Source organism: Camelus ferus, chromosome X, assembly GCF_009834535.1.
Source record: "Camelus ferus isolate YT-003-E chromosome X, BCGSAC_Cfer_1.0, whole genome shotgun sequence".
NCBI lineage: Eukaryota > Metazoa > Chordata > Mammalia > Artiodactyla > Camelidae > Camelus > Camelus ferus.
In genome coordinates, this window is record NC_045732.1 from 22,842,916 (window position 1) to 22,862,608 (window position 19,693).

The 19,693-nt window shown below is 35.9% G+C and overlaps 1 protein-coding gene and 1 non-coding gene across 2 annotated transcripts; one reads left to right on the top strand and one right to left on the bottom strand.

Annotated features, from left to right (window-relative positions):
* Positions 1–485: 485 nt before the first annotated feature.
* Positions 486–557, top strand: TRNAV-AAC. Its single transcript has one exon. It is a non-coding gene; the product is annotated as a tRNA-Val (tRNA).
* A 3,024-nt stretch (positions 558–3,581) lies between these two features.
* Positions 3,582–16,777, bottom strand: EIF2S3 (eukaryotic translation initiation factor 2 subunit gamma). Its single transcript, XM_006193211.3, has 12 exons — positions 16,667–16,777; positions 15,958–16,021; positions 14,708–14,835; positions 14,496–14,617; positions 12,356–12,450; positions 10,913–11,071; positions 10,015–10,149; positions 8,565–8,659; positions 8,000–8,144; positions 6,366–6,535; positions 5,821–5,993; positions 3,582–4,202 (listed from the first exon to the last, which is right to left on the bottom strand). Exons 1-12 carry the CDS (start codon positions 16,733–16,735, stop codon positions 4,139–4,141), a joined length of 1,419 nt encoding a protein of 472 aa, XP_006193273.1. The 5' UTR covers positions 16,736–16,777; the 3' UTR covers positions 3,582–4,138.
* Between the last annotated feature and the right edge of the window lie 2,916 nt (positions 16,778–19,693).

Consider the following 19,693-nt stretch of genomic DNA (forward strand, 5'->3'; position numbering starts at 1 on the left):
TGTCCCATTTCTACTTTATTTTTTTAATCTTACCGATTTATACCAGGAATATTAATCTTGCACATTTCATGTAAGTTTTAAGTATTTTCTCTCAATCTGTCATCTTTTAAATCTGTATTACCTTTGCCTGTAAATTTTGAACTTTTTGTGTGTCAGATCTGTCAACGTTTCCTTTATGGCTTTTGGGTTTCTCTTTTCTTCCTCATGCAAATTATTAAAATAATCTCCGTTTTCTTTGTTCATAATTTTGCTTCAATAAAATAAAATCTTAAGTAAGATTTTAAGTGAAAGATCTTTTATCTCCAAATGGCTAGCAATTTGGACTAAAAAATAGTCTGTCCTTTTCCTCACTGACATAAATGCTGCCTACAGCATGTATTATTAAAATTTTATGTTTGTCAAGTTTGTTCCAATGATTGACCTATTTCTGCATCAGCACCACACTTATATTGCGGCTTTATATGTTCTAAAACCTATGTCGAGGGGAGGGTATAGCTCAGTGGTAGAGTGCATGCTTAACGTGCATGAGGTCCTGGGTTCAATCCCCAGTACCTCCATTAAAATAAATAAACAAACCTAATTACCTCCCACAAAATGAAAAAATTACTAAAAAATAAAAAAAAATTTAAAACAAAACATGTGTCAACTCTCCCATCACAATTCTTCCTCAAAATATTCTTGTGAATCACTCTTCCAAGTCTTTAATACCAGCTGGACAAGTTCTTCAAAAAGTCTTACTGAAATTTTTATTCAGATTGCACTGAATTTATAGGGAACAAAGAACAGTCATCTGTGCAATACTGAGTATTTTCATCCAAGAATACTGCTTACTTTCTCAGCAGTTACATCTTTTTGTCCGTTAGCAAATGTTAGTTTTATTGATATATATCTTGCATAATCTTATTAAATGTATACCTGGATAGTTTATCCTCATTGCACTTTCTGGTGTGTGTGTGTAAACTAATTAGTAAAATTATTTGGTAAAATAATCAGTTTCGGGGTTGTATTTAGTTTCGGCATTGTATTTTCTAGGTAGACAATCTTATACCTTGTAAGTGACATTCTGTTGCTTCCATTCCCAATATTTCTATCTCATTTGCTAAGCCTCAGAGAACAATGCTGTAGAATTCAAGTGGCAGCTGATATTCTTGATTTGTTCCATACCTTAATGAGAACAGAGAAACCAAACAGTATGAATTCTGGTGCAATGCAATTGATGACTACTTCACAACCCTCTGAATTTCATCCTTATTAACCTCACAACCCTACATTTTACACAACTGGAACTTTTTACTGCACCTACAGCACTATTGAAGGATGTTACTGTGCTCCAATGTTTCATTAAAATCAATGATTCTGATACTTCTCTGCTAAGTACTTTACATCAAGTTAATAGTTTCCTTCTCTACAATACCTATGTTTTAAAAATACTTTGAATTGTATCAAATACATCTTCAAGGTATATCTTTTTCTTTTCACTTATAAGACATCCCTGCATATACAGTAATGCATTACTTTTAATATATAGTCAGACTTAATTTACTAATATTTTAGTATAGATATTATAACTTTAACTGTGAGAATTGTCTCTAGTGGTTTGTTTTTGTCTTGTTTTTGGCAGTTCTCTCTCCAGGTTTGGGCAACAAGGATATAATTTTGAACGATGAACTATGATGTCTCCTATATTCTGGAAAATTTTAAGTAACAGGAATTACTATTCTTCCAAATTTGGAAGAATGTGTATTGTGAGTTTTGTGGAAACTTCTGCAGAGGTTAATTTTTATTTTATTGTTTTATTTATTTAATGGAGGTGCTGGGGAATTGAACCCAGGACCTCGAGCAGAGGTAATTTTTAAATAGCCTTTTCAGTTTCTTGATTATCAATATTATAAGGATATCTGCTTCGTCTCTGGTAATTTAAACATTTTCACTGTATTTCTAGAAAAGAACCCATTTCACTGGGAGCTTTACTATATTAAGTTTTTCTAGGAATGGAATTTCAGAAGTTTAATGCGAGTGCAGCTATTTGCACTCTTACTAGTCCTTTTTCCTCTGCAAAAACCAAAGACACACACCATCTTTGGAGATTACATACAAAGAGTGAAATAGTGAAGAGAGCTGTCTAGATCAGCCTGGAAGTCACCTGGATGTCGTCACATGCCCTCCATTTCCGTGAGACTAACTTTACAACTTATTAGAGTTGTACATAGTATTCGTTTCCAAAAAGTGTAACTGGTTGTATGGAAAACAGACTGCAGTGGGGCAACCGTGGAAGTGAGGAGGTACAGGGCCATTCTAGGTGAGAGGCAGCTTCAACTAGGGCAGTAGCAGTGGAGATGGTGAGAACTGGTCCAGTTCTGAAAATCTCTTAACAGGAGAGCCAAGAGGATTTACATATACAATGTACTTTCATCAGTAACATCACATTACAGGCAGATTCTCAACCAGGTACATCTTTTGCTGAGAATCACTATACTGACCTCAAGTTCTATGAAAATCAGGCTCACTGTTTTCATATTTGTGTATTCCCATGTACACTAAGCACAGTGCTTTGCAAATTTGTCAAAATTCATGCGGATGTCTGAAATAGAAAACAGACTTCTGGTTTCAGTTCTGACATGAGATTAACTAAAATAAATAAGTCAACTATTGCAAAGTTTTGAGTCTTATGTTACTCCAGAATTTTTGGTACAAAACACATGGGGACATGTTAGATATAAAAATTAATGTTTGGATTAGAACCTTGCTTCATTCAAGTGTGTTCCTCATGCTATAACACAACCCTTCAAAATCAAGCAAGTAAGTAACATTAACATGCTTCCTCAAAACTTATAAACTTAAGTAACAACTCAGAGCCGCTCCTACTAAACTTCTACAAGGCAGCAGGTTCAATGCCCCAAAGAGCACAGTATTACAACTGTGGCATCAAGTCCCACATTAAATGCAAATTTAAGAAGAGCAAACCAGAGGGTATTATTGGACTACCAAAACTCAGTAAGATTCTGTGTTATTTGATACACCTACTTCTCAACTCTAAATTTGCTTCTCAACACAGAAGAGTTTTTTTTTTTTTAATTATGCCTGAGCTCCACTCAAAACCAATGAAATCAAAATCTCTGTGGAGCATCTATCTTTTTTTAAGATTCTCCAACAATTCTAATGTCAGTCAGAGTTATGAACCATTGCTTTAACAGAATCTTATGAAATAAAAAAAAAAAAACTTAAAAGCATGGCACGCAGGAACATGGAGAATAAGTTAAAAACCAAAGGGCTCATCCTTTGCTTTCTAACATCTTTTACCCTTTGAAAGTTCCAAAGATTACTAACATTAGAATCTACATCATAACTGTGTCAATTAAGCAGTTAAAAAAAAAAAAACACAAAACAAGGCCTGGAAAGATCTCTGTTACTTATCTAAAATCATCTGGTGTTAACAGTATTTTCCAATGGGGGAAAACTGTCAGGTTTCAGACGTAAAGCAATGCAGAAACAATCACAGGGCATCACAGGGAGAGGGCGACAACTTCAGGCTCTAGTTTCCTGTGTCCAGGCCAGGAAAAGAGGAAGGGGAGAGAGAGGTGTGTCAATGGGAACGAGCACTCGTGCCCTGAAGGATAATTTTATTTGAACTTATTAATTTCTTTTTCACTCAAAATTGCAAAGACAAAGCAGCATAAAATATGGGGCAAAGGAAATTGGTCTTTCAGAATCTGTCTTCAAGATTTTACTGATATAATAATCCTTCAGCCCTAGAGCTACTCAAAGATGAATTATGAAAATGATGAAGAAAAACTTTATTTCAAACAGGTTCAGTGGTATGTGTACTACAGCAAAGGTGGGCTGTAGCAAAGTTTCATTTTAAACCTGCACTGATATATAAATTAGACATTATTTGGGAGTGATTAATTTCTGGTAAAATGTAGACTCAATCCAACATTATGCCAATTTTTACATTTATTGTAGACCCCATTTATTTTAGTACTAGAGGTTAAATTTTCATCACCGAAAAATGAGAATAACCTTACAGCTACTACTAAGGTAATAAGCTGTGAAATTAACTCCTCACTATTGCTTTGAAAATATACCCCTAGGTTGTTAAGAGAAATTCCAACTTCATCCAAATGTATTATTTAATTCTTCAGTCATCATCTACTGTTGGCTTGATTGTCACTCCTCTTCTTATTTGACCCCAACCAATCAAACTGCAAAATGAAAATAAAAGAAATCATGAATTTTACATCCATTTCATTATCATTACCACATAATCATATGATATAACTAGTTTTACTTGCCTATCTGCTAAATCTGAGTATTTTCAAAACCCACTCCTCCAAAAAGAAAGCTCACACTATCTTCTTACATGCAGAGATGGGCTCTAGCTCGAATGAATGACAGGAAACGCAAACAAAAAGTTGCTACTATAAATATGTTCGTCTTCACTCTATGAAAATATACCTATCTGTTCAGAACCACCAATGAAGAACCTTTCAGTCTGCCTAAGAAACCATGCTGATACACAAACCATCTCAATCTGATTTTTTAAAAATTTCATTCTCTTTTTCTCCTTGAAAGATAAAAAATTTTTAACCATTCAGAGCACCTCAACAAATCACAATGGACTTATCATGACCTTAGCTGGTAAAGGAAATTAAGAGAAGCATTAGAGGACTAGGTAGTCTATAAACAGATTACTCTCAACAGCAGACTTCTGCTCCCTCTTTCCAAGTCTACTCTGATCAATGACCAGGCTTTTTGAGGTCATTTAACCAGCTGAGGATTGTTCACCATTTTCTAATCACTATAGTCAAGCTCAATTCACACAAAAATCATCAGTGGATGCCAAATCCGGGAGGTGGGATTTGATGAGGAGCAGGCTATTTGCAGAGGCTCCCCGCAAGAGTGCTTATTAGTTTCAAGGGTAAAAAGATTAACTGTATCATGGAGAAACTGGCTACCACCTTGACTGCATGGTCAAAATTAACCTCAGTAAGGAGAAGCAGTCAGATATGTCTCTGGATGTGATTCCCTGAGGACGCATCACCACCTACATGAAAAAGTATTCTAGCCAAGAAAACATGGCCTGAATCTAAACTTAGGAAATATCAGATAAACCCAAACTGAGGAACAGTCTAGAAAGTAACTAGCTTCTATTCTTCAAAACTGTCAATGACAAGAAACAAAGAAAGGATGAAGAAGTTCCAGATTAGAGATCAAAGAGATGTGAAAACTAAATGCAATGCATGATCCTAGATAGGAGGGACATTATTGGGACAAGTGATAAAATTGGAACATGGACTGTAGATTTCTGTATTTTATCACTGTTAAACTTCTTGAAGTGGTTCTGTAAGAGAATATTCTTGTTTTTAGGAAATATACACTTAACTATTAACAGAGCAAGGGGCAACCTGCTTCTCAAATGGTGAGAAAAAAGTACACAAACTGTCACATATAAGAATAAATTGTGTATCTAAGAAAAGGGAATGCAGTAGTTTTATGTGCAATTCTGGCAACTTTCCTGTTAAGTCTGAAATTATTTCCAAATAATATGTTTTAAAAAAGCCAAAGACAAGGGAAATACTGAACCTAAATTCACTGGTTTTTACACAGGCTGTGCCTATCACAAATCAGGGCTAGAAATGCAGATTTCAAAGTCATCCAAACGAACAGGTGAGAGTTAAAGGCAAAGTAACTGTGGTGTTCAAGGTAAAGTGTGTGTGTGTGCATATATACCACCAAAAACTTAAGAAAACTGATTGTGTGGGGGTTTTGTTTTTTGGGGTTTTTTTTGTTTTTACAGTAACAAAAGGCTAATAAACTTACCGCCAGTGTTTCTCAACTCTTCGGCTAAGGGCAATTTTTTCTCCTACTTCTGTGCACACAGGATTAGTCAAAACAATTTTGCCCAAATCAGCCTTGACAGCACTAACTCTTCCTCCTGTTGACAGGGATCCTATGTTCACCATAAGCACTTCATTCTTAGACAGCTTTTGCACCTAGGGAAATAAATTTGGGAAAAATAAAGCCCCAAATCAAGAAAATGCTCTCCAAAAATGACCGCTTATTTTCCTACAACCTTGCCAACAACGGATGTCAGCAATTTTCCATCTCTGCCCACCTAATCTCACTAAGACTTTAAAAAAAAATCAGATGGATAATAGGAATTATCAGGGCACTGTCATATGTGACATACTGTTTCCTGTTTTGTTTTACTCTAAACTGACTGCAACATAGAAGTTTTCAATTTTCAGGAAGTCAAATTTATCCACCTTTTCTTTTTTCTTAATTCCTGAAAAGAATGAACCTCAAAACTGGTCTTAACATCACTGTCACTTTTTTTAAGAACAGGAATTACAGAAAGCACTTACCTTTGCTGCTTTCTTGTCTCCTTCAGTGCGCACACCTAGAAGCCGTCTAAGCAGGAAATAGGAAATTTCCAATTCTGTGAAGATCTCAGGTAAAGCTCCAACCGCACCAAGTACCTGCCCCACCATTCTGTCAGCCCGGCACAAAGTGGGGTCAATTTTTGTTCCAACTCCTGATATAAAATAAGATATATACAGTCTTAACTTTTTACTTCCCATAAAGCTATTTACCAAAAAAAAAAAAAAAAAAAAAGTCAAACAAGTACAGCATACACATATACAATTTAATATATTTTCGTACTCATGTAATAGCTACATAGATGTGACCAAAATACCTTTATCTGAAGAAACAGAATTATAAACTGACAGGTTAGTTAGGCATTTAAGAACAGAAAGATTCTCTAGATTTAAATTCTAAACAAAGGACAGAGATAACAGTCTAACTCAAAAAATGAGTCTGAATATCCTTAATGAAGGCTGAAGAGATACAAAATTCATGAGTAGTGTGCAGAATATTTGCCTGCCATTTCTCCCCTGGAAGGCTGATCAAACAGATGGCTTAAAGACTTTATTGATTCCTAGGATCCACTTCAAAGTATTTCAGCTGTATGTCTTTCAAGGAGAAGATAGAAGATATAAAGGTGAGGCAAGAATGGTAGAGTACTGATAACTGTTAAAACTGGGTGGTGGCTACATGACCACACACTACACTACATTACACCAGTCTCTCTACTTTGATGTTTGAAAAGTTCCGTAAGTTAAGTGTTTAAAAAGTTTCCAAGGAGGAGGGCATAGCTCAGTACGCACAAGGTCATGGATGGGTTCAATCACTAGCACCTCTATTAAAAAAATGAATAAATATCCCCCCCCAAAAACCAAAACATAAAGTTTCTAGAGGTTCCTTGTTTACCAAAAAAAAAAAAAAAAAAAAAAAAGGATAAAATTATATACAGTAAACTCTTACAGGATACAACAGAAAAATTATACCAGAGAACACCAGAGAACAAAAAGACAAACTCCTTCTTCACCAAACATTTACTTCTTTAATCCAAAGTTACAGCACCTCTGACTAATAGTCACTGTATCTTGCCTTTTTCTGGGTATCTGGTAATACACTAAATTGTATGAGACCAGAAAATCTATAAATTATCTCAGTAGTTCCTATATAATAGAAATTATCTTCTTTTATTCCCACCTCAGTGTAACTATGGTCTGATATGATTCAAATGGCATTTGTGGGTAACTTTCCACTTGTAAAACACACCTAAAAAACCACCACTCGCTACCCCAAAAACCATGTAGGTAAAAAAAAAAAGGAAAAAAGAAAAAAAAGAAAGTATAGTTAGGTATTTTAAGTGTTAGGTCATGAAACTTACTGTTACTGCTAGCCAGGGGCTACTTTATATAATTAAACCAAAATGTATTCTTCTTTAGGCTTAAAAATAATTTTTATAAACACATGAAACCATCTTATGCCCTAAAATCAACAGCTTAACCACATGTATGTCCCCCTACCTTGTTCAATTATTAAACCCAATTAAAAACCTATAATAAATTCTTAAGGGCAATCCATTTCCTATGCAAATACCATAAATATCCACAGATTAAACCCATAGAAATGAGAGGAAAATCCTTACCAATAAGCCCTCCTGGAGCAGCATACTGAAGATCATTATGCTCTGCGAAAAGCGACACAATTTTGGAAAAGATTGGTTTACACATGAGTTTTCCTTCACTATCTTTGGAAACAATACCAGGTCTGACCTCTATCTCCTGGCCCACCTATAAAAATATAAATAATTAATTAGAATCATTGTTGGACAACACAATTTTCATTACATATAAAAAGTTCTAATAGGAAGACCATAAAACTGAAAAGGCAGCTCTTTCCCTATTTCTAAGATGACTATTTAAAAAACAAGATATGGAAGAGAGCTTCAAAACCAGAACCATCCAACTGTTTCTAACTACCTATCACCATATAAAATGTGCTCCGTATTCACAGGAGCCTATACTCATAGAAGCCTATAAAGTTAGGGGTCAAACACATTCAAAAGACATCATAGTAAACAAAGAAATCTCTATCAAGTACTAGACACCATGAAAAAAAAATTATTTTCCAATTTGGAGTGTCCATACTATTTTCCTGATTAAGACAAGGGAAAACAAAAACAAAACCACAACAACCAAAATCCAGTTTACCTTTAATACTCCTTTTAGAATACTACCACCAGCCACGCCCCCCTTAAGGTCATCAACTTCACAGCCAGGCTTGTTGACATCAAAAGACCTAATGACTGAAAGAAAACAAAACAAATTAAAGTCAATTCTATTCACTTTAGTTTCAGAAAAAATATGATTTTGTAAGTTAACTTTTCTAAAATAGTAGACACATAAGATTTATATCACAGGGGTGACTTTGTGACAAAATCTCATAGTACTATTCCAACTAAATTTACTGCAGCCTTAATTATAATGGAAAAAGTGGAAATCACTTAAAAGTTCATTGATAGGAAGCATATTATGGTACATCCATGGTAAGGAGTATCATGCCCCTGTTAAAATAGAATTTTAGAGCCATATGTAATGAATAACATAGAAGGATAACTCACATACTGCTAAAAGAAAAAACTAATTATGCATAGTATGATTTCACTTCCACAAACAAAACAAGAAACGTACATGTTTATACATGATGACATGAGCAAAGAGAAAGGTGCAGGAATAACAGACACCAATTGTTAACTCTGGTTACTTCAGGGCTACGGGGTGAGGAAGACTGGACTTTTTCCTTTGTGTACCTCTATGTTATATGACTTCTGCAACAAAAATTTAGTTTTAAAACTTCAAAAAACTCTAGGACAATGTGACCTGCACTGAGGTTCTGAGAGCAGTGACCCTTAACAAGGGGTATGTATCACCAATCACCTAAGAGAACACTTCCCACGACACACAGTGGGTCCTGGGTGAAGACTCAGAGGGGCTCAAATGTCTGTTTTGAAAAGGCTCCTACATCTATGTAGAAATCATGAGCTTAGATGATCAAATTATACCAGTATTGGTACTAGGAACTAAAACAAGCGAAAGGGATGAAAATCTTCATTAATGGTACAATGAAATCACTTGTATGGAAGTTCTAATATACTGTTCCTAAGACATAATTCCATAGAATTTTTTTTCTTCTGTCAAGTCCAGAATATTCTTTTTTTTTTTTTTAATTGGAGTATAGTCAGTTTACAGTGCTGTATCAATTTCTGGTGTACAGCATACTATTTCAGTCATACATATACATACATATATTTGTTTTCAGATTCTTTCTCACTATAGGTTACTACAAGATATTGACTATAGCTCCCTGTGCTATGCAGAAGAAACTTGCTGTTTATCTATAGTTGTATTTCTCCTTCTTGATCACATAACATACCATATACCAAGCACAAAAAGGTCAAAAGTTCCTTCTGTACTCAGGACTCTGCCTCTTATCCAGTAATGCAATCTAGCATTGCCAAAATAATCTAAGAATTAATTGATTTCAAAAAAAATCTTATGAAGATTATAATTTCTCACCTCTGCAGAAAGAGGAAATATTAATAAACATCCTTAAAGGGGAATTACCAATATGGAAAAAGGTCAGACCAATCCTATCACTTACCAATAAGTCGGGGTTCTGAAGTAAAGTCTCTTGGGGGTACTGGAATTTTCTTTACTATGTACTCACAGACAACTTCAATATTGTATTTTAGCTGAGCAGAAATTGGAATAATAGGAGCTCCTTCTGCTACGGTACCTATACGACAAAATTCAGAAAGATCAAAATTCTTCAGTTTTACAGAACCTGTTATTTACATTACAGGAAATAGTTACGATTACTACAAGAGACGCCTAAACATCCCCACAGATGCCACCAGCAGGTAGAAAGTAATTATTCTTTTTAGAAAGGCGTCAGTATTCTACGTTTGCTTTTACTCCTGAAAATGACTACTACTGCCTTTAAGGAAAACAAATGTCAAAATACATTAACAGATTTATTTAATATACCAATAATAATAAAACTGTTACATAAAATACCAACACTCCTGGGAAAGAGCACTTTACTAGTTGAAAGATTTCTAATAACATGTAATTAACACCCCAATAAATGTCAAGATAAAATTATAGACTCTTTGCTAATCAAAGACAGCTGGCACATATAATATTTGCTCCTTATTAATTATATGTCAAATAGGCTGGTCAAAGAAATGGACCAAACATAATTAGATTTTAATCAAAGTGACATTTTGTTGTTGTTATGCTAGAACTGGGTTCACAGGAAGTCAACCTTTCTAACAAGAAAAACACGGCTAACAGAGGATCAAATGTCAACAATAAGGGAAGACACTATACCGCTAGAGAAAGCAATACTAAAAGATTAAATAAACCATTGTCAGTTCCAATTCTCAAAGCAGCTACTCAGTAAGAATAGAATTAAGACTTGACTTTTTTTTTTTAAATGCCTTTGTTTATTTTACTATCACCAAGGAGGATTTTTATTAGACATTATGGCTTCTTACCTTGTACAAATGCAAGGATCTGGTCATACTGTTCTTTAGCCTGGCTTTCTTTTACCAAATCAATTTTATTTTGTAGAATCAAAATATGCTTCAGTTTCATGATTTCTATAGCAGCCAGGTGTTCAGAAGTCTGAGGTTGAGGACAAGACTCATTACCAGCTAGATGATGAAGAATAAAAAAGAAGCATGAGATAGCCAGAAGTATTTGCCAGGATAGGCAAATCCATAAGAGACAGACAAGAGATCAGTGGGTGCCACAGGCTGAGGGGAAAGAGGATTAGAGTGACTGCCTAATAGGTTCAGGGTTTCCTTTTGAGGTGAAGAAAATGTTCTGGAACTAGATAGCGGTGATGCTTGCACAACATTGTGAATGTACTCATTGCCACGAAATTGTACACTTTAAATGGTTAAGATGGTAAATTTTATGTTATGTGTATTTTACTACCAAATATATATATATATATATCTCTACATGGCTGACATCTAATAAAGGAAACGCTTGAATGCCCTAGCCCTATTCAAGGCAGAAGTCCTGGATCATTGTCAAGCATCCATCTTTTGCCCCTGCCTCATCCCGCATTCATTTGCCTGCATTCACTGGAGCATCCCAATCATTTGGCTCCCATTCCTGGTCCTAACCAAGAAGCTTGGAATCAACAAGTTTGGCATTTCAAGGTCTGTCCTCAGCTTTTCCTCAGATATAAGGTATGGCTGGCTCTATCCAGTCTTAGAGATGTTCTGGCCCAGTCAAGCTCCTGAGAGGCAGAGTAACTAAGAGGGGAAGACACTTAATACATAATACAGTCCATGAATTTCAACTACTAACAGAGGTTACTCCCTAACAAGAGGAGGGAAGAACACTAAAAATAACAGTTTACATTATAAAGAAATAGGCATGTTCTGTTGGGGACTCGAACAATCATCCTCCCTAAGGGTGATGTTTCAGGTGTCCTGTACTATATCCTCTTGGCATACTTTAAAAAAATTACATAGCATAGCAACAAGATCTCTCAGCAGTTCACATAAGGGAAGTAACACAACCCTAGCCTTGAAAATCCCAATTCAGGTCTAGACTTCAGCACTTATTAAGATTTGCATCTAAATAAAACCATCATACACCAATGTTGCAGTAGACAGCTCAAAGACACATAACACAAAAAACATACATGTACTTTTACATGTAAATATAAAACTAAAAGGCACTGCCGACCTTTTCAGATATATACCACCATAAGAATTCTCACAGACATCAGGCCTAGGTCTATTTTGCTTAATATTTTGTGATAGCTGGTAGGCAAGGATGTCATCTTGGATGACACGTTAGTTACCATTCGTCACATTTAGGTACTAGATATGGCCCTTAAAGGCCTTAGTTCCCCTTTAAATATTCCATCTTGGACTTGACACAGAATGATTTGCCCAAACTAATTCTGACATATTTACCTATTAGCAGAAGAGCTGCATCCATCACTGCAGCACCGTTCAGCATAGTAGCCATCAAAATATCGTGGCCCGGACAGTCAACAAAGGAAACATGTCTAATAATTGAGAAATAACAATCAGTCCTAAGGTCAATCAATACTTCAATATGCAAGTTACAGATTTCATAAAATTAAATCTCTTTAAACACAGAATATGAATATTACATAAGAGTATGGAAATAATTCTTATTGCTATAAAGTCAAGTAGTTACAGGACTTGGTGCTTCTAGATCTCAGAAATAAGATTACCTATTAGCTCAATTCAAAACTAAATGAACAAACTCATAGAAAGAGACCAAATTTGTCATTACCAAATCTGTGGTCACCTGAGGTGGGGAGAGGGGGAACTGGATGAAAGCAGTCAAAAGGTACAATCATTCAGTTATAAGGTAAATAAATACTAGGGGTATAATGTACAATATGATAAATATAATTAACACTGTTGTATGTTATACAGGAAAATTGTTGACAGTAAATTCTAAGAGTTCTCATGATGAGGAAAAAAATTTTTTTTCTATTTTTTTAAGTTTGTATCTATAGGAGATGATGTTCACGAAACTTATTTCAATAATCATTTCATGATGTATGTAAGTCAAATCATTATGTTGTATACCTTAAACTTATACAGTGCTATATGTCAATTATCTCTCAATAAAACTGGAAGAAAAAATGAAATATGAAAAGAACAGCAGCAAAAAAGATTACCTACTGGCCGAGTAAAATCACTGCAGATCATTACAAAGCAAATGAAATCTATGTGTAGAAAGAGACAGAAATCCCCAAATCTAATCAAAATAAATACAGTAAAAAGTGTATATTGGGAATGTTACTGATTTGAAAGCTAAAACAGTGTTAATAGAATGGGCACTGCCACGTGAAAAAATAAATTGCCAAAAATTTCTCTAGCATCTTGAAAAGTTGGAATTGCCAATCTGAAGTGGAAATAGCAGCAGTTTTAACAAAACTATGTATGCTACTCATTCAGAATCATTATGTTTAATAACTGAATGCTCACACTGTCATATTCTAAAATAGGGGTCAGCAAACTGGCCCACTGCCACACCCACTCGTGCACATCACTTCTGCTTTCATAAGGCAAGAGCAGAAATGAGCAGTTGCAAAAGAGAACTTACGGCCTGCAAAGCTGAAAATATTTACTATCAGGCCCTTCACAGAAAAAATTTGCTGATTCCTGATAAGGGCCACAACAAGGGTGAGGCAAATGAGGCACTCACCCCAGGTGCAAAATTTAAGGGGGTGCCAAAAAACCTAATCAACAAGACAAATAATATTTCAATATTTTTAAAAATCAAAATTCATGCCAAAAATTCCACAATGAACAAAATATCAAAAATGTAAATGAAAACAAGATCAGCAATGATGCCATGCAAAAACAAAACTAGAAAACCAGTGATAAAGAGAAAAAAAACAGTAATTTGAGCCTGTCTTTATTTTTAAAAATGATATTCTGGTATGATTTCTTTGCATTAATTTCAAAAAACACTGCATTGAAATACTACTTATCTTGATTACTGAAGGCCTTTTTTTTTTTTTTTTAAAGCTTTCTCTTTCCTCTTAAATTCTGGGCCTCATTCATCTCTCCCTAGTCTCAGCTCTGCCCTTGATCTAGAATTTTCTTGTGGAACATCCCCAACCCCCATAAACATCACTAGGTGAACGTCAGTATCCTCTGATAAAAAATAAAGATACGCAATCATATTCAGAAAACAGATGGGTAACAAGCCCCATGTATTTAAGAGAGGTGATTAAGAATAGCTTTGTTTCTCTATCTAAGAAGTAGAAACAACACTGTTTAAAAGAAATTTAGGAAGCCTGGCAAAAAGAATCCCTTAAGTCCAATGATCTGTTTCCTTCCATTTCATTCTACGTATGTGATACCTTTCCTTTGGAGAACTTTTCATGTAAGTATCTTAACATAGGTTTAAAAACTTCATTATGGACAATGAAGACAAAATAATGAAAAAATAAAGCCATTCAACAATTAGGTTCATTGTTTATTATCTCAATTAAATATTTCAAAAAGCACAAATCACAAGACAACAAAATGTGAAGTGCAGTGTTTTTAGCATGAAAGAAGTCACCTGACTAATTTGAAGTTCCCTTTGGTTCCTGGAATGTCTGTAGGAAATTCATCAGGTGTACTACTTCCACAGGATCTGTAACATTCTGGCCGAGGACAACTTGGGTCATCAAGTTTATAAATCTAAAAGTTTCAATGAAAAAAAGATATGGATTTGTTATCTGCACATTCAACAACTAAAGTTAATTTCTAATTTCACTGTACACAGCTCACCTTAGCATTAGCATAGCCAAGTTTGATTGTAATATTTCTTTCTAGTTCATTTTTGAACCTGACAGTGTGAACTCCAGAAATAGCTTTAACAACCGTAGATTTCCCATGAGCTACGTGACCAATTGTACCTATAGACAAAGTACAAAAAATTAATTCACGTGCATTCAGTTACACCACATATTTTTTCATTTTCAGAGTAGAAAACCCAAAGTCACAACTCATTGTAAACATCAACGTAAAACCAACGATGACTTCAATTTTTCCTCCTACACATCCTTTCTACAAAAGATTTATTTTGATAGAGGACTGAAAAGGACTTTCCATGGAGCTGACAACCTTGTTTAAAAACTATACTCAGCATAATACAAGCTATCCATCTTATGTTTTTAATCACAGAAAAGAGAGCCTTCACATAAAATAAACACGTGATAAAAAGTACTTGAAATCTTGTTATCAGGAAACTTTCCAGCATTTCCAGAGTGAAGTAAATAGGTATAAGCAGCCCTGACACAACAAAAAGGAATCCATGAAAACAAGAGAACCCAGGTTTAATTACAGTAATGCTGTCAAGGGTAGCATGTATCTTATAACTTTTTAACAGCCTCATGGTAAAGCCTTACTTTTAACTAGGTTTTACTGTGTTGTTTGTACAGACTCAAATACCCCAAATTTAAATTCAGTCAACATAACTTCTCCTCTAAAGTTCTAGGTACCAATTAAAAAAAAAAACCTCTACTTAATAATAGCTTATATATCAAACAAAACTTTCACACAAACTCTGCCCTTGCAATAATCCTGTGTGGCAAGTACAGTCGCACTTCCCCCATCTTTATTTTTTTAAGTTATTTTATTTTATTGTTTATGGGGGAGGTAATTAGGTTTTTAAAAAAGTTATTTATTTTTGATGGAGGTACTGGTTATTGAACCCAGGACCTTATACATAATAGGAACACACTCTACCACTGAGCTATACCCCACCCCATCTTCAAACTGCTACATGAGTACATATCATTTTATGTTATTGAACTTTTCAGATGTCTGTATCTTTTCTTTTCATCTGGTCTGTAAACTAGGCAACGTAACGTGCAACATGGGTTCCCCAAATATCTAGCAGGTATTTTGTTCACAAGAGCTTAATATCTATTTCTTGAATATCTGCATCCTCATATGATTAAGGTAATCACACAAAGGTTAAAATTACTTGCTGGAGAGCAATCAAGTCAAGGTCTCTTAAGTTATTCTTATCTTACCTATGTTAATTGTGGCTTGTCTGCTGATAACTTCATGCGAAAGTGGCGTCAACTTGGTAACATCCTGCAATCAAATATTTTATTTTTATTTTGTTTTATACTTAAAATTTTTGAAATATGTTTTATGTTAGTCCCAGGTGTACCGCAAAGTGATTCAATTATTATATACATACATTCTTTTACAGACTCTATTTTATTATAAATCACTGTACATAAGACGAATCACAACTGTGACTACATTTACTCTCTTCTACTTCTAAAGCGCTTTTCCTATACAAGCAATCTTGGACTCTGATGACTGGGAAGCTCTAAAAGTCCTTCATCGTTACACAAGACTACACCTCCACTCACTATGGGAGACACGGAGGCTGGAGGTCCCCCAGTCTTGAGAGCATTAGCACTGAGGAGAGTGTAGACATTCACTTCCCAGACCTTGAAAAGTGAAAAACCTTTATGACATTTAACACTGTGACATTCTGGCCGAATCATTCAGGAAGCTCGAGGTCCCACGATTTCACATCCCCACACCCAGCTCGCAGACTGGCAGAGGCGCGTGGGGCGGCGCGAGCGCAGTTTAGGGCGCCCGGCTTCAGGGCTCCCTACCCCATGCTCCCGACAGCCCGGCATCGCCTCATCTCAAAGCCTCCATGGAGACCCGGCAATCCTCACTCCTGAACTCACTCAGCATCCTCCCAGAACGATGCCTTACCAAAGTGGCGAGATCTTGCCGAGAAAGGTGCGGCTGCCCTAAAGTCACACCAGCCTCACCCCCCGCCATCTTGCCCGGAGAGGAAGGAAGTCGCCCCGGCAGCTGCCTGACCGTACGCAGGCCCCCTTGTGCCAGGCGGGGCAGCGGAGGCGGGAGGGCCGGCTAGGGCCCAGCCCTGGGAAAGGAGGATGCCCGGTGCAGCAGAGGCTTCACTGCTTGGACTTTTCTTCCCATGGATTTGTATAGTACCTGCTGGCAGGCTGACTAGAAAATACAAGGCCAAGTTTCAGGATCTATTCGTGGCAGACGTGTTGGATATTTGTACAGGCAACGCTGAAGGCAGCCCCAAAAAAGGCCCCTTCCTAGGCGGGTGATGCAACCGATGCGCGCGCTGGCGGGGGGTGTAGCTATTTCCGTTTCCCGAGGGGATGGCCGAGTTTCCACGGGCCTGGGAATCTCATCTGGGGTGTGAGGCTAGACGTTGGGAATATCCTTCTTTACCGATTTCCATAATTTAGTAAGGCGAGATCGGCTCCGGATCTGGCCAGCCTGTGACGGTGCTCTTGGCCGGGAGGTGGTCTCGCACTGAGCTGGCGGGCGGCGGGGAGGGCGCCCTCGCGCGGAGGTTCAGTGGTCCAGGGATGGCACAAGCAAAGTCTCTAACTTACTCTCGGAGAGAGGTTTCTAGAGCTAGGGAGGTGGTCCGTAGTATCGCTAATGGAGTTAGCATAGGATAGAAGCTAGGTGTCGTGGGAGCGCCCAAAGGGGTTTTTTTAAAAAGCTGATCCGAGAAAATCCACTCCTTCAGTGGAAAGATTACCAATAAATCAGTATTTTAAAACGTAAAGATTTTTGAGACTTTCTTAACCCCTTTTTCATCGTGTTAAAAAGAATTCCAGGAAGTTTCATTTTCCTCCAGGCATATCTACACTTTACACGTTTTTTATCATGAACATGTATTCATTTCTAGCCAGAAAGAAAAATTAGAGATGAATAAGAATTTAGGTTACCTGTGGTAATTGAATACTTAAGCAAGGTCAAAATTAATATATGTTTTCTATCACATACGTTTTAGGTGCAACAGTTTACCTAAAACAGGAAGTTACGGTTCAATAAATGCATTCACTGCTTAAGTGATGGTAGAAACTGTACAATATATTGTTTTTGGCATTATACCACCACCCAAATATAACTTATAAATGTATAAGTTCCTAAATTTAGAATTTATCTTACATTCTAAATAGGTATACCAGCCAATTCAGAAAACTCATTGCGGTAATAAAAATGTGTAATTAGGGGGGAGGGTATAGCTCAGTGGTAGAGTGCCTACTCAGCATGCCCAAAGTCCTGACTTGAATCCCCAGTACCTCCATCCCCCAACACACACAAAAAAAAAAGAAAAAAATTTTAATGGGGAATTAGTGGTGATGGTTACAGAACTGCAAATATATTTTAAAAAGTGAATTGTACTGCTTAAAAGGGTGAATCTTATGGTATGTGAATTACATCTCAATAAAAAATACAAAATTTGTTGACAATAACATATATAATATGCTTCACTGTCAGAAACTTTTATTGGAAGTAGGAATGTCACTAAAAATGATGCTATTAATAAGAACAGTAGTGTTAACATTGGCACTAGCTAAACGAGTATTAATTTTATTCAATCCTCACAACAATCTGATGAGGTATATACAGTTATTCCCATTTTACAGGTGAGGAAACCGAGTCCTAAAAAGATAACATGCTCACAATTTCACAGTTAATAAATAGCAAAGCTGGAATTCATAGACGATTACAAGTGTTCTTTTTTTAAAAAATCGGCTTTATTAAGATAAATTTGCATATCATAAAATTCACCTTTTACATATACAATTAAATGATTTTTAGTAAATTTACACAGTTATGCAACCATCGCCACAATCCAGATTTTGAACATTTCCATCACCCTCAGAGATCCCTCTTGTCATTTCCAGTTGCAGTCAACCCTGGTATCCATTTCTTGCCCTAGGCAACCACTAACGGTCTCTCTGTCTTTATAGATTTGCCTTTTATGTACATTTTATATAAATGGAATCATACAACATGTAGTCTTTTGCTTCTGGCTTCTCTCACTTAGTATAATGGTTCATCCATGTATATTTGAAGTTCATCCATGTTGTAGCGTCTACTAACAGTAGTTCATGCCTTTCTATTGCTGAATATAATTCCATTTTGTGAACAAACCACTTTTGTTGATCCATTCACCAGTTGATGGATATTGGGATTGTTTCCACTTTATGGCAGTTGTGAATAATACTGTATGAACATTTGTGTACAAGTTTTTATGAGAACATGTTTTCATTTATCTTGGTAAATATCTAGTTGTACAGTTGCTGAAATATACAACTGTATGGTAAATCTAAGTTTACATTTTGAGGAACAGCCACATTTTTCCCAAGTGGCTTCACCACCTTACATTCCCACCAGCAACCTATGAGGGCTCCAGTTTCTCCACACATTCACTCACAATTGATACTGTCTCTTCTTTTTATTATAGACATTCTAGTATCTGTGGTTTTAATTTGCATTTCTCTAATGACTAATGATGTTGAGCACCTTTTCGTGCACTTATTAGCCATTAATATCTCTTCTTTGGTAAAATATCTATTCAAACCCATTTTTTAAGTTTGAAAAGGGAGAAGTAAACATTTTTATTCATAGGTGATACATTTGTATATGTGGAAAGTGCAAAGGAATCTGTAAACAAAGTAGAAGAACTAGAACTAAAAGGTGACTTAACAAAATCACTAAACACAAAAATCCATTTTATTTCTATATTCTAGCCAAAGCGTTAGAAAATGAAATTAAAATGTCATTTATCAAATACTTGGGAACTAATTTAATACAAAGTATGCAAGTCCTCTAAAATAAAAAATTATAACATTAATAAAAGAAATTAGAGAGGACCCACATAAATGAAGGACATCTTGTGAATCTGAAGACTCCATGTGTTAAGAAGTCAGTTGTCCCAAATGGATCCATAAA